Source organism: Chionomys nivalis, chromosome 1 (genome assembly GCF_950005125.1).
Source record: "Chionomys nivalis chromosome 1, mChiNiv1.1, whole genome shotgun sequence".
Lineage (NCBI taxonomy): Eukaryota > Metazoa > Chordata > Mammalia > Rodentia > Cricetidae > Chionomys > Chionomys nivalis.
In genome coordinates, this window is record NC_080086.1 from 160,055,437 (window position 1) to 160,071,835 (window position 16,399).

Here is a 16,399-nt window from a genome sequence, read left to right on the forward strand (position 1 = left end):
CCTGTTTGGACGCTCACCTTCCTGGACCTAGATAGAAGTGGGAGGAACTTGGTCTTCCTGCAGGGCAGGGAATTTGGACTGCTCTTCAGTATCAAGAGGGAGGGGGAATGGAGTGGGGGTAGGAGAAGAGGAGTGGGGATAGGGGGACGGGAGTGGGGGGAGGGGGCAATATGTGGGAGGAGGGGGAGGGAAATGGGAAACAGGGAGCAGGTGGAAATTTTAATTAAAAAAGAATAAAAAGAAAAAAGTCTTTATTATTGTGAAGATCTACAATGTTGCTTGTCCAATTTCAAATTATTTTGGCTTTTTTTAACCTCCTTAATAGCCATTCATGGCCCACATCTTAATCTGTCCTATCATCTTTGTGGTTAACAGGTCAAAAAGTTTTGGATTTTATTGAGAGGTCACGAATTTCTATCAACACAACAGAAAATGCCATTAGATGGCAGAAGCCTATAAAGCAGAATTTGCCACTTTGTTACAATCTATCTACCTGATATTTCCACAAATGTATTTTTAAGGTGCTTGAATTATGGCTTTCTTTTTGTTTATAACTGTAGAACTTCATAAAATTGTTTCCACATTGGAACATGTTATTTAGCCTAACCTAAATCTGTGTTCCTGGTCTGTGGTCATGCATATATACTCGAAGAATAAATTATCTCTCATTCCATATAATTTAAGAACTGTGCTTTAGATTGACAATAACTTTTCTTTCATTAAAATTTTAAAATCAACTAAATTGGTATATATTTCAAAAATGTGTACTGGGACCAATAAGATGGCTCAAACATTAAGAGTGCTTGTCACACATGACTGACAACTGGAGTTTGATCTCTGGAACTGACAAAAAGCAGATGCAGTAGCTTGCATCTGTAACCCAAGCACTTATACTAGGAGATGGGGGACAGAGGTAAGAGAATCTCTGAGAAGTTCTTGGACCAGCAGGTCCAGGTATGCAGAATGGTGAAAATAATAAAGAGCCTGTTGAAACAAGGTGGATGAAACAAGTAAGATTCCAAAAGTTGTTCTCTGCATGAAATTGTGAAATTGGCCTGGCCCAATTGCCCTGAGAGGCGTGGTAATACAAATTAGGATAGAAAGTAAATTAGGTTAAAAACTTTGAACTCAACAAGATAGGATAAATAATGGAATTTTTTCTGAATTTGCCAAATACAGATGGACTGGACATAGCACATATAATTCTTACCTGATAATTGTTCTTATTGTACATAGTTTTACTATATTATAGTTTAAACATTTCCTTTTTATTTAGACAAAAAGAGGAAATGTTGTGGGATATTGGTACATTGTGGGAAGATATATTGCTGTGACTGATGTAATAAAAATTTGAATGGCCGAGAGCTAAGCAGGAGGAATAGAGAGGATTTCCTGTGAGAGAAAAGGAGGATAAATCTAGGCATGTGAGAGACACCAGGAAACATGAAGAGGAAACATGAGATGTAAGATGGACAAGAGTTAATGCCACATGATACAATGTAGATTACTATAAATGGTCTAGTTATAAGAACTAATTAGGAAGGAGACTAAGCTACAAACTGAGGTTTTAAAATTAATAATGTTTCCATGTCATTATTTGTGAGCTGGTGTCCCAAAGGAAAGTCCAACTATATAACCTTTGTTTCAAAAGTAAATGCAGGTATCTACAGTCCTGTAACCTTCAGATATATGCATGATATCTTCAGGTATGCACATACATGTACATACACAAACAGGCACAAATATTTGCATATATGCATTAGGATTACTAATGCATTTGTGTAAAACTGATTTCTATGATATTAACTGTTTTCATCCAAAATAGATGCATTATAGTTATAGCTTATTTGATTCTTTATTGATATTTTTAGTTCATTACCGGTAGGGTAAGGAATTGCTATTGATTTTATTATCCCAGTACACCATCTTTTCTTTATTAACATTGATTATAAAATATCTTGGTTAAGAAATGTAAGCATGAGCCAGGTGGTGATGGCATACACTGTTGTAATATGAACGGCGGGGCTGCGTCTCCGGCACCCGGCTGCCCGCATGGCTTAGCTTATGCCCCGAAATAATTACACGGAAACTGTATTCTTTTAATCACTGCCTGGCCCATTAGCTACAGCCTCTTATTGGCTAGCTCTTACATATTGATCTAACCCATTTCTAATATTCTGTGTAGTACCACGAGCTGGCTTACCAGGAAAGATCTTAACCTGCGTCTGTCTGGAGTGGGCAAATCATGGCGACTCCCTACTCAGCTTCTTTCTCCCAGCATTCTGTTCTGTTTACTCCACCCATCTAAGGTTTGGCCTATCAAATGGGCTAAGGCAGTTTTCTTTATTAGTTAACCAATGAAAGCAACAGATAAGATACAAGAACCACCTCCATCATTTCCCCTTTTTCTGTTTAAACAAAAAAGAAAGGCTTTCACTTTAACATAGTAAGATTACATATAACAAAATAGTTATCAAGCAAGAATTACAGTTACAATATTTATATCTATTTTATCTTTTATCATAATTAAAGAAAACTATAACTATAACTAACCATTCTTCAACTCCATCAAAGACTCCAGAAGGATATAATATTACCTAAGCAAACAAGAAATCCAAAGTTCTAGAAATGACAGAGACATCTTGCTGCCTGGACAGTCACCCAAAGTTCCTCTGTACCGTTGGGGCATCCATCTTCAGCCTTCAGGCCCATAGTATCCAGCAGACACATTTTCATGAAGCAGGAAATTCCAAAGACAGTTCAGTCACTATCTGCTGTGCCCTGCAGAATGTCTCCCAGACTCTTTCATGAGTCAGGAACCCCGAAAGATCATCTCACCTTTAGGCAAGTTCAGCAGTCCTCTTTCTGCGGGTTCTTTGTGTCCAGTTTATGCATCAGTCCATGCAAGAGCAGTTTCTTGCCCAAATGGCTATCAAACTCCTTAAGGAGCCTCTTCGGTGCCCATCATCCTCTTGAAGTAGATTGGTGCTGCCAGGAGCAGACGTGTCTCATTATCATGAAAAGCCCTAAGTTATTAAAACATTAAATGCCATATTCTGCAGTCTTTGAAAGATATGAAGAATGCCTATCTAGCTGAAATGTATCTATGCACATCTAGAAAATCTAACTAACATGACTAAAAGCTTGACAATTATTGATGATTATCCATTAACAACCTATATACATTACATTTTTAAATGAACTATACAATCACAATACCTTAATCAAGATTAGAAATATGTATATACATATAACAAAATTGACCTTCAAATCCACACCAAAGCAAATTATTCATATCTATATCATATCCCCCTTTAAATGTAAAAGAACATTTATAAACAATATTTGGGAATATGGGCGCAGTTTTTCTCTCCAAACTGCTTCTTGCTGAATGGGGGCGTCGTTAATTAGGTCTTTCATGGTGTAACCTGTGTGCCAGGGTCATCTCGGTTGGCAGTTGTGTGAAGTAATTTTCTGAAGGTGTTCACAGCAACCTTTCAGGAGGGCGTGGTCTATCATACCATATCGGGATAGATGCAATCCACAGAGTCTCATCCTCTGTGAAAACAAAAGAAGACCCTCTCCAAAGCATCATATCCGTAGACCCATATTCTGAAATCATAATACCCTTGTATCCATTCTGGTTTAGCTTGGCAGCCCATATAATGAAATGTCTCTCTGCACTTAGCTCCTTTACAGTCAAAAATTTTAAAGAAAACACAATAATACAAAGAATCCAGACTCTCTGTGAATTTTCCATTGTTACGTGGCTTATTTTTCTTTATTTCTTTTAATCTACAACTATCTGTATTCTGTCTCTTTAAAGACTTTACCCTTTTTTTTTAAGACATTAACTTTATTCTTTATATATATTTTTTCTCTCTCTCAAGCCTACGTATATTCATCCAACAGTGTCTGAATCAGTTCTATTGTGAATCTGTAATTTCTTTACTATCCAGGAGCACTTTGTTTTGTGCTTTTAAATCGCTAAGCGCTTAAGAATCTAAGCTGTGACATTCCTAGGTCAAAAACAGGTACTGCCTGCTTGCCCCGCCCAGTCCAACATGGCGGAGCCACTCGTGCCTCTGATTCTTGCACATTGCAGCAGTAGCGTGGTGGAGCTGTTTGTGCCTCTGAGCCGCAGCACAAAATGACTTCCTTTTAGGCACACAGTGAGTCTAGTTGCCATCAAACAAATCGTAGCACTTTATTCCAAATGCTCCATTCAAAAGCTCTGTCTCCCACAGGAGCCAGACAGAGATTGCAATGGCGGCACAGCCCAGAAAGCCGGCATTTTAAAACAGCCAGTTTTTTCCTGCTGCTGAGTCAGGACAATTTCTTTGCCGCATACAACCCACAAACAGCAAAAATCTGTCTTAAATTCTCTCTGTGTCCTTTTTAAGCCCTCTCAGGTTTTACGTGGAGTTCATTAGCACCTTGGGTGCCACTCTGTTGTAATATGAACGGCGGGGCTGCGTCTCCGGCACCCGGCTGCCCGCATGGCTTAGCTTATGCCCCGAAATAATTACACGGAAACTGTATTCTTTTAATCACTGCCTGGCCCATTAGCTACAGCCTCTTATTGGCTAGCTCTTACATATTGATCTAACCCATTTCTAATATTCTGTGTAGTACCACGAGCTGGCTTACCAGGAAAGATCTTAACCTGCGTCTGTCTGGAGTGGGCAAATCATGGCGACTCCCTACCCGGCTTCTTTCTCCCAGCATTCTGTTCTGTTTACTCCACCCATCTAAGGTTTGGCCTATCAAATGGGCTAAGGCAGTTTTCTTTATTAGTTAACCAATGAAAGCAACAGATAAGATACAAGAACCACCTCCATCAATACACCTTTAATTCCAGAAGTTAGGAGGCAGAGACAGGTGGATCTCTGTGAGTTTGAGGCCAGCCTGGTCTACAAGAGCTAGTTTCAGGACAGGCTCCAAAGCTACAGAGAAACCCTGTCTTGAAAAATAAAAAAAAAGAAAGAAATGAAAGTCACACTCTATGCCATAGATGTTTACAGTGTATAAAAGTAAGACTATCCTGACTATTTCTCAGTAGTGAAAAATAAAATATCCTAATGCTTTTTAATCTTATAAAAGTCAAAACAAAGGGCTGGTGAGATCGTTCAGTAGGTTAGAGAACTTGTAAGAACAAGGATCTGGGTTTGATTTCCAGCACTCGGTTGCTCAACACAACCAGTAACACTAGTTCCAGGAGATACAATGCCCTCTTCTGATCTCTGTGCGCATCAGGTATGGGCATGGTACACAGACATATATGCAGTTACTAACACTTAAACACTATTTTTTGGGGTTTTGAATAATTTCGTTTCCGGGGACATTATTCACAAGTACTGCATCTAGATCATTGCCTCCTCTTCTCTACCCTCTACCTTAGGCCGTGTCCACCCCTCCCAAATCTTGTCTTTTTGTCACATACATATAAATTAATATATGTTAGGGTATGTGTGTGTGTGATCTACTGTTTTCACCTACTTTTTATAATATGTACATATTTTCAGGACTGATCAGTTGATATTGAACAACCTATACAGGACCTTGTCTCTTAAGGAGACTGATTCTCCTTTTATCAGATGTAGCTCTTCAGCTGGGGGTGAGGTGGGTGACTATCATTGGAATTTTTGGTCAGGGGCATGAAAGAGACTCCCACAAAAGATATTGCTAATGCCCTTTGTTGGCTCCCAAAGTTTGAAGAGAAGACCCTATCCAATCACTGGAGACACCACACATTCCAGACACAGGACTTAGAAATATCTAGCCGGAACTGACTCAGATGTCTCCTCACTGCAGACTGGCTCTCCTAATTTGGGGAGGAGGGGCAGGTATCATGTGAGTTACCAAGGGAGAGGAACAATCAGTAATAAATATGCCTTCTTTTGAAAGTTCAAAACAAACTAAATGTTGGTGAGGTTGAGCATCCTTAAGGAATATATACACTGAAGCAAGGGCGAAGACATAAAATCCCATTCTGTATAGCATTGTCCATGTTCTAGCAACTTGATTCCTACATGTGCGCCCCAAAGAAATTTTCACACAGGGGCTTAAATTTAATACCATCATCGTGTATATGAGTTGAGTGATAGCTCCAAGAATAAGCGCTGAGGTAATAGAAATACTGTGGGTTAGCCTAAACAGTTGTAGTATTTGACTAGAACTATGTATAAATTGAAAACATAAAACTGAGCATAAAAACTAAAGCAAAGAATGAAATAGTAAATTTTGTATATGCAATTCCAGTCATGGTTACTAAAGTAAACACATTAGACTTGTTTTCTAAATGGCAAGAGAGAAGTGAAAATAAAAAAATGCAATAAGAACAAAGTGCTAATTCATAAAATTAATAAAGGACTTGTACAAAAAAAGTCTGTAAAACTGAGGAGTCTAACTATTAAACATGCATCTGAAATCTACTGTAATTTTTATTAGTTCATTGAGAATTTTGTATCACATGTTTTGATCACAGTCACACCTCCCCCAACTCTTCCCAGATCCAGCCCCTTTTTTACCAACCCGACTTGTGTCTTCTTTTCATCTTACATCTCCAGTCTTATGCTGCCCATTATTGTTGGACATGTGGCCTTCCACTGGGGCTTCACTCTTAGAGAAAACTGACTCATGATCTCCCAGCATCTAACAATGTCTGATAATACCTTTGTTCAAGGATGGTCTTCATGCTCACATGCTCTCTGAGACTTTAATAAACAACTTATCTTCTAATACCCCCCCAAACTGAACTAGTATTTTCTTCATACTTGTTCAGAAAATACTACTTAAATGGTGAAGAAAGTATTAAATGATGAATTGTGCAAGCAACAGGAAGGCAATAGCATTTCTAATGTGCAGAAAACACATGCGGTATATCTACATAACTTTACCGCAAGAAGCTTACAGTCTATTTGGTGAATAGAGTCAGAATCTAGACCAATAATGAAGGGTATTTTGGTTTGTTTTTGGTTTTGTTTTTGATTTATCAATACATAGTTAAAACTACAGCATGTCACAGAAGTATAATCCATCTTGAAAGAAAGTTTAAGAAGAAAGTGCATAGCCATCATTTCCTACTTATCCAGAATGTATTTTGTTGGGCTGTTGGAAAGAAGAAGAAATCATTTTCATCTAGTTTTTTCCTTTAGTTTCTCCACTGCTCTTTTCAAAGCCCCAATCACATCATTGTTCCTCAAGCTGTAGATAAGGGGATTAAGCATTGGGGTCACTACAGCATAGAAGAGAGCAACCATCTTCTCCTGTCCTGCTGAGGACCTGCCCACAGGCCTCATGTATGTAAATATGGCTGTTCCAAAGCACATGGAAACCACTGTGAGGTGAGAAGCACAAGTCCCAAAGGCTTTGCGTCGTCCCTGGGAAGAGCGAATACGCAGAATGGCCGCGACTATGTGAGCATAGGAAAAGAGCACCAGGATGCAGGGAAGCATGATCACCAGAAATCCTGAGATGGCCACCATGACCTTGTTGAGGGAGATGTCCACACAAGACAGCCTTAGCACAGCCAGCATCTCACAGGCAAAGTGATTGATGACCTTATGACAGAAGGGTAACTGGAAGATCATGACGGTTTGCATTAGTGAGTTTGTGAGACCAGCAGTCAGGCAGGCGGAAGCCAGTCCCAGGCACAGCCCTCCATGCATAATGACCGTGTAGTGCAGAGGGTAGCACACTGCCACGTAGCGGTCATAGGCCATGGCACCTAGCAGGAAGAACTCCGTGCTGCCCATTGCTAAGGAGATATACAGCTGCATCACACATCTGTGAAGTGAGATGGACTTCCAGGCTGACAGGAAGTGGATGAGCATCTGGGGCACCGTGCTGTTGGTGTAACAGATGTCCACAAACGACAGGACGCTGAGGAAGAAGTACATGGGTGTATGGAGCCTGCTGTCCAGCACTATGAGGAGGATGATGAGCAGGTTCCCTAGGATGGTCAGCAAGTACATGGCCAGGAACAGCACAAACAAGGAGACTTGAGTCCCCCAGTTGCTGGATAACCCCAGCAGTAAGAACTCACTCACCCATGTCTGGTTTTCCTTGCCCATTTGCTCCCTGAGAATTAAGCCCAAGTTATATATCAACAAATATCAGATCATAACCAAAACCCTTCGCAAAACTTCCGTTAAATGGAGAATTTACTAAAATGCTTGGGTCATTCGATTGAAAAGTATGACTATAAAACTTCACTCTCTGCTTTACATTCAATTTTCATCTTAAGTTTGGCACTTTGCTGAATGTCAGTTTCCCAGAACCCACAGTGAGATAGCTTAACAGTTATAAACACTTTTCTATAGATTTACGTTTTAGTGCTGAGTTCTCCAACTCTACAAAAAATGACACTCTATTTTTTTCTTTATCTACTCAAGAATTGTGAGTTTCAATTTAAAAAACAGAAAATGTGAGTAGATTTTTTTGAGGTATAAGGAAATGTCAAAAACACCATTTCAGAGTTAGTAAAAATTTAAAAGTAAAACCTTTGTGACCCTGTCCCATCTTAAAAATCTTCATGATTGTCTCTGTCTCTTAGAAGACACAAGGGAATCATCCCCAGTGTTAAGTTTTTCCTCCAGAAGAGTGGCAAAGAAGAGGTTAATGAGTATATCTGTAAAGACACAAGGCCAATTCAGAAATGCACTAGCTAGCATCTCTCTTAAATATAATATCTAACCCCTACCACAAATACTACCTTTAACCATGGAACCATAGAAATCATTTGATTTAACCATAGGACCATAAAATAATTACCTAAAACCATGAGACCACAGAAATCATTATCTATAACCATCGGAGTATGGAAATCTAGCAACACATTCCAACTGTCCTCTCAGATACAACTGAGACCACCAGGCATAGGACTTTGATCATCTACATAAACAGCTGGTGCAGGATATTTTTGGATCTGCCAAAAGGGAGCACAGATTCAAGTCTGCCCTGTTTACTGGGGAAAGCGAAGAATAGCATCAGAGAAAGGAAGGAAGAGTTATATCCCTTCTAACAAGTTCTTAGCCAAGAAGGAAAAAGGGATGTAATGTGACTGACTATAATAATGCCTGAAGACTTCCAGCTATGGATCCCGGCACAGGTTTGAGACACCCCAATATTCTACAGTGATACTGTCCAGAGTCTGCTTCCTCAGGACAATGGACTCTGTGTTTCATAACTTCAGCAGCAGAACATTTTCATACAAGCACAGGCATAAGGGATGGTGATGAGGATGTTTAGGCGAGCAGATAACCTCTCTAGCTGAGACAAATGTGGATGTATTTCACATTTTTTTTCTGAAAAGGCAGAGAGATTGAAGCAGCTTTTCCCAGTCCGTGAGATTTTTGGAAACCACTTGTGACTTTAATAAAGTGTGAACACAAGGTTACTAAGAGCTTCTGAGGACATTTATGTACACAGAACACTTAAGGCTTCAGAAATACAATAACATCATCAACATCAAAAGTCTTGGATTGTTATGTACCTGTTAGATTGCTGTTCTCTGACTGCCTGAGTTATAGTCCAGAAAGAATGTGGAAAGCTTGAGAGAAGACAGATGTCTGAGGCACATCTGGGAGATGAATCTGAAAGGGTCCTGTTCCTCAGTCTGAGTACCCAAAATGTGTCTTCTTAGAGTAGGACATCAGGACTTGACCTGTAGCTCTTTAGTAACCAATTTCAGTCCAACCCTTAGAGGTTTCAGCAAACAGAGAGAGGCTGAATGGTATGGGGACCCTGGCTCTATGCCGCTGGTGCCCTCTTCACTGGGACATCTCCGAGACAGGAGTCTGGCATTGCCCAGGTGCAGGTTAGGACTGTTTTGGAAGAAGGAACTTTCCTCCTCAGAGATGAAATCTCTACAGGCCAATTATGCCATGCTTGTTAGGCTTCGGTTACTTTCTGTTAGTTTTTTTATTAGTTGATCTCTATCTTTAAAAACAAAATCAAAAACAGAACACTCAACTTTGCCCCTTTACTTGGAAATTTCTAAGTAGTCGTTTATCTCTAAATTCTTATCTACACTGGAGACTTTAAAATGACAGTTTAGAGTTCACTAAGCAGGAGTTCAAGAAGGGACTATGAAGTTCAATAGCCCCCAGGAGACAGTCCTCTGATTTTGTTAAAAGTAGACTTGGAGGAAGTTGTTGCTTGTCCATCTTTTACGTCATGAGTCTACATACTTCTGACTGGAATTTTGAATCCAGTATGTCCAGTTATTTCTGAACTATGTCCATGGCCTTCAGGCAATGTGTCTTGTACTGTGGCAATTCAGTTGTGTTTTTTCTTCACAACTAATGCAAATATTCTGTAGGACCTTTAACCCACTGGAGCCCCTACTGAAAGACTCCTTTTGATATAGGCACTATGGAATAATTTACTTTTTTAAATCTAGAGGTCTGCCTTTGTGTTCTACAAATACTCTTGAAATTTACTACTCACTATAAACACCAGTGCTGGAACGGAATGAACACAGGCAGACAGTCACACACACACACACACACACACACACGGGTGGGGGAGATCCTTTGTCCCATGTATCTCCCCACTTCGATCATCTAGTGTTAGAATTACTACACTGAGGGCGGAGAGACGGATCAGTGGTTAAGAACACTGACTTCTCTTCCAGAGGACCTGGGTGTAATTTCCAGCATACCCATGACAGCTGACAACTAGCTTTATAATTGCAATTCCACCCAATCTGATGCCCTTTTCTGACCTCCACAGGCGCTGCATATTCATGGTACTTATGGGTGGATACAAGCAAGCAAACACTCATACATATAAAAATTTAAAAAATACTGTTAAAGCAAACAAACAAAAAGGCAGCCTCAAGGGGACCAGAGATCCTGGCTGTGACACATGTGCCATGTGGTTTACTGCAGCAGGACGCAACCAGAAGCTGTCCAGGGACACCCCCAAGCCACTTAGCAGCAACAGCTCTCTCTATTCCATGCATCTGGGGGGCAGTACTCAACCAAGTGCCATTTGGGGTCTATAGCCCCTACTCAAAACACAGAAACAGCTCCATACCAGGCGGCTGGCAGGGCCAGGACCCAATTAGGAGCTTCTGAGAGACTCTAGCCCTGAGTCAAGATGCAGCAAATTCCAAAGCTCCATACCATGCTGTGAGATTAGCAGGGGAGGTCTCAACCAAGCTGCCATCCGGGGCCTTGCCCCAACCAAAAGCCCTGGTGGTAGGTAGTTGGAAACCACTGTGGTGAGGGAGTACAGGGTGGGAAGGTAGAAGATAGGGAGATATAGAATGGTTTGTGAGCTGCGGAGTGAGGGGAACCTGGAGAGGTGGGGGTGGTGAGGAAACGGCTGAAGAGAATAACCAGCTGGCCATGTGAGTCCAAGTTGATGTCTGAGCATGGCCTACAACCCAAGGGCCAGTCTTGATCCTGGGACCTGGGGCAACTGAGGGGGCCTTTGTTGATGTCTGTGGATCCTGTCACCATCGAGGGCAGCTATTGTGGGATATTTGTACATTGTGTGAAGATGGATTGCTGTGATAGCTGTAATAGAAAGCTGAACGGCCAATAGCTAAGCAGGAGGTAAGGTGGGATTTCAGGGGAAAGACAGGAACAGGAGATAATCGATGTTCAGAGGAGATGCCGAGGAGACACAGAGGGAGTAGGATATATAGAATGAAAGAAAGCTGAAAATCCCCATGGTAAAATGTACATTAATAAAAGCAGATTAATTTAAGTTATTAGACCAAGTGGAACAAGTGTAAGCTAAGGCTGAGCTTTCCTAGTTAATAATTATGGGTAATTATTTGTGAGCTGGTGGACCAAAGAAAAATCTACAGCCTGTGCTGCCATGAGGGCAAGGTGAGGACAGGGTCTGTGTTGATGTCCCTTGCCTGTGTTGTCACCAGGGCCCATGTGGATGCCCCAGAATCTGGGCTGCAACCTGGAATGATGGTGTCCAAGGCCTGTGCCACTGCCAGGACCAGGCCAATTTGGGTGGCCAGGAGGGCTGCACTGCCGGTGGAAGGCCATGCTAATCCTGGCGGTCTGCACTGCCATATGGTGCCATGGTACCTAGGATCTTGCCTGGATCTGTGGTCCTACCACTGCCAGTGTCTGTATGAATGTCTGTGGCTCATACTGCCACCAAAGGTCACATAGATGACCAGGGCCTGGGCCACGGCCTCTGGTCACCAGGGCATCTGAGGGCCATGATGCCACCAGGGACATCCTGATCAGAGTGGCCTGCATTATCACCTAGGCCAGGGTGTCATCTGGGCCAGGGCTATTGCGGAAGACTATGTCTGGGTCTGTGACCCTACAGCAGCCAGGGCCTGAGTGGATGTGCAGGACTCCCTTTATCACAAAGGGCCATGCAGATGATTGGAGTCTGGTTGGCCATCTCAAACTATGTCAGTGTCGGGGCAATGCTGACTGGATGGCTAGTGCTGTCACCTGGAGCCATAGAGATGTCCAGGCATGGAAACTGCCTAGGGCCATTTCTGGGTCCATGGCCCTGTGAAGGCTGTATCTGGGGTGGTGTTCATAACTCTAGTTGCCAATGAGGGCTCTGTGGTTGCCCAGACTCTGGTCAGCCACCTGGGACTGTGTAGGTGTGTGAGGGCCAAGCTGCCATCAGGACTGTGCTGATCTGAGTGCACACTGAAAAGGAGAAAGCTGAGCAGGGTAAGTTATGAAGTGTAAATTTTGAGGAGAAAAAGAGCACAAGACAGTAGATTGGAGCAAAGTCCTGTATTCAAGGAGATAAGCAGACTAAGAAGTGGAATATAGGGAGTGGTGACCTCAGGGAAGGGTGGCAACAGGAAGACCCCAGGAATGGATGACATCATGGTGGAGGAGCTGTGGGCTGCTATAATAGGCTCATGGGTCGAGATGATTCTCAGACTCTTCAGAGAGATAGGTGAACATGGGGTGATTCCCATGGAATGGAAGCACTCAGTCATAATCCCCATTCACAAGAAGAAGGACATGCTGGACTGCCCAAATTACAGGGTCATTAGTTTCTTGTGGCAAAGCAATAAGATTTTCTCCTCCATTATCCTGCAAAGGATCAAGGGCAGAATGGAGGGAATCCTAGCAGAAGCTCAGTGTGGATTCAGAGCTAAGAGGAGCACAATTGATCAGATCTTCAATTTGAGGAAACTTGCAGAAAAATACAAAGAATTTGGGAAAAAAAAGTATATGTCTGTTACATTGACTTCAGGAAGGCATTCAATAGTATTTGGAGAAAAGGACTTTGGGAAACAATGAGGTTCTACAAGGTACCCAGAGAAAATGATAAGAATACTAGAAAATGCCTATAAAGATACCAATGCATCAGTCAGTCTGTGGAGAACTAAGTGATCAGTTTAAGACAATCATAGGAGTGTTGCAGGGATGCATCCTCTCACCACCACCCTTTAATATAGTCCTGAAATTAATGTTAGCAACAGCCCTGCAAGATGAGGAGATAGGCACACAGATAGGTGGAGTGTGAACCAATGACCTGAGTTTTGCCAACAATTCCGCACTACTTGTTGAAAGTCCAAACGAGCTGTAGACCATGGTAAACAGAGTGGTGGAAGTCAGTGAAAACCTTGGAATGAAAGTAAACATTGAGAAGACTGAGATGCAACACATGGGAAGGACGTTAACAGTGAAATAAAGAATGAGAAGCTCAAGCAAAAAGTCAACATTGTCTATCTGGGAGGAAACTTCAGTTCAAAGGAGGGAACTATATCAGATGTCAAGAGGTGGATAGGAATAACTAGGGCTGCATTCCAGGCACTAGGAAAGATTTGGTCAGCAAGAGACATAGCAACAACAAGAAAACTACAAGTACATGAGACACTTGTCTTCAGCTTCCTTCTTTACAACCTTGAAACCTGAACAATGAAATGCTCCTTGGAATAGCAGTTGAATGTGTTTGAGATGACATGTCTCAAGAGGATTCTAGGTGTCACAAAAAGAGATAGGCTGCTCAGTGATGACATTGAAAAACATCTTCATCTATAGAAAGAAGTAAACTACAAGATTTGGCAATGGTGCTTGAGATACTTCAGCCATGTTATGAGAATGAATGACAGCAGATACCCGAAGGCAGCACTGCTTGGAGGAGTGCATAGAATAAGGCAAAGAGGAAGGCTCCCCAAAATTCTGGATAGACAGCATGAAGGAAGTCTCTGTTACCTTGGACTGTCCAGAATAGGAACAACTGGAGAACCACCATTAATGGGTTGCCCATGCATGCTTAAGTATTGCTGGGGCATAAATGATGATGATGATGATGATGATGATGATGATGATGATGTTGAACTTAGGGAAAGATTCCACCCAGCTAAAGTTCCAACTTGTAAAAAAAAAATTAAAGAAAATCTTAGAGTCAGGTTTGGTGGGTCACACCTTTAATCTCAACATTCTGAAGGAAGATGCTGACAGATATCTGAGTTTGAGTCTAGCCTGGTCTACAGAGTAAGTTTCAAGATAGTCAAGCTTAGGCAGTGAAAGACAGAAAGCTCATGAAGATGTAATTGAATGAGAAGGTCCTTGTTCCAGCCCCAGCAAACAGCAGAACTTGGTAGCTTTGGCCATGTGGTTCTGAGTTTACAGTTAAGAACAGAAGAAATAAGTTATGGAATAAAGCTGTTGAGGTCAGATATGTGTCAGGAGTGTCCCTGAATAGAGGCCTAATAGAGAGGCCACTGCATGAAGCTGTGATTTTGAAGCTTGGATTGCCTTGGAGAACTCAAGATGTTAGAGATGCCAGAGTCATGGGGTACCTGAAAAGGAGAGCTGCTAACAGGGAGTGGAACCAGCCCAGAGAAAGAAGTGTGTTGCTGTCAACAAAGCTGAATGGACTTGGAGATGAAAAGAACATTTTGACATCGGACCTGGAGATGCAGAATTTGGAGTTTGCCCAGCTGGTTTTCAGTCTTCCTTTGATCCAGTATTTCCTTGCTATGTTCCCTTCCCTGAGTTTTGGAATGATAATGTATATCCTTGCCATTATATGTTGAAAGTATGTGATCTGCTTTTTGATTGTTGTTTTGCATGTGATTGCAGTTAAGAGATTGCATGAATCTCGGAAGAAACTTTGAACTTTCAAACATTGCTGAGGCTGTGATAGACTACGGAGAACTTTTCATTACAATAGTTACAAGCTTATGCAAGCCAGGGAGTGGACTGTAGTAGTTTGAGTGTAATTGGCTCCTGTAATCTCTCAGGAAGTGGCATTATTAAGAGGTGTGGCTTTGGTGGAATGAGTATGGCCTTGTTGGAGGAAATGTGTCACTGTGGAGGCGGACTTTGATGTTTCCTATGCTAAGGATATGGCCAATCTCTCAGTGGACTTCCTGTTATCTACAAGGTGTAGCACTCTCAGCTTCAACACCACATCTGCCAGCACGTAACTGTGTTCCCTACCATGATGATAACGGACTGAACCTCTGAAACTGTAAGCAAGCCACCCCATTTAAATGCCTTCTTTATAAGTTGCCTTGGTCATGGTGTCTCTTCATAGCAATGAAAATCCTGACTTCGATACCTGACCTCTGTGTGCTCTTTTGTAGGTCAGACAGGCTCTTGGAGTGACATCTGCCACAAATTTCTTGTGATCCGTATAGCTCCTCCATGCCATGGCCATGGTGGAAATGACAGTGGGAACTCTTGAGACTCTCAGCTTCAGACACTCACCACTCTTCTGCTGCACTCTCTGCTGTTTATTCTGCTTGAAGTTTATTCTTGGACCAGCATGCTCTCCCACATTTGTGACCTTCAGCACAGAGGGTCTTAGCATTTAGGGATTTCTCCTGGTGCTTCTATGAAACTGGAACTGAGAGTTCTCAATAAAGTCTCCACTGAAGAGTCTGTGTTCAGGCTGCTTGTCATCTAATTATTGTTATCCACCATCTTGCCAATGATTCCTATGAGCAGTGTTTGACTCTCTCTGTAATATCTATGTCCCTGAGTTGTGATTGCTTTACTGTATGTGGTTGTAGCCTTAACTGCTGGGTCAGTCTGTGGACTGTAGCAACTTATCAATCATTCAGAGCCACCAACACATGAAAAACACTCATTGGTATTTACCATAGAGCACCAGCAACAGTTACATCAGTCAGTGTTACAAAATAGATGATTATATCAACTTTAAGATAAACAATAAATGCCCAATTGTCTGAGGAATATATAGCCTTCAGTTACTTTTAGTTTTTATCTATTTTATTTTCAGATTTTGTGTGTATGAGTACTTTGTTGGCATGAATGTCTGTCTACTGCTATGGGGACTAGAGGAGTGTATCAGATCCTGTGGATCTGGATGTATAGACAGCTGTGAGCTGCTTCGTGGTCATTGGACATTGAACCCATGCTCTCTGCAAGAGAAGTGAGTGCTTTTAACAGCTGAGTCATCTTCCCAG

At 41.8% G+C, this 16,399-nt stretch overlaps 1 protein-coding gene across 1 annotated transcript; it reads right to left on the bottom strand.

Moving 5' to 3' along the window:
• Window positions 1–7,136: 7,136 nt before the first annotated feature.
• LOC130887618 (olfactory receptor-like protein OLF3) lies at window positions 7,137–8,075 on the bottom strand. The gene has a single exon (XM_057790191.1). The coding sequence runs from the start codon at window positions 8,073–8,075 to the stop codon at window positions 7,137–7,139; it is 939 nt and encodes a 312-aa protein (XP_057646174.1).
• Between the last annotated feature and the right edge of the window lie 8,324 nt (window positions 8,076–16,399).

Bases quoted from the DNA above. Each gene is read 5' to 3' on its own strand.
- LOC130887618 (XM_057790191.1), bottom strand. From the start codon at position 8,075: ATGGGCAAGGAAAACCAGACATGGGTGAGTGAGTTCTTACTGCTGGGG.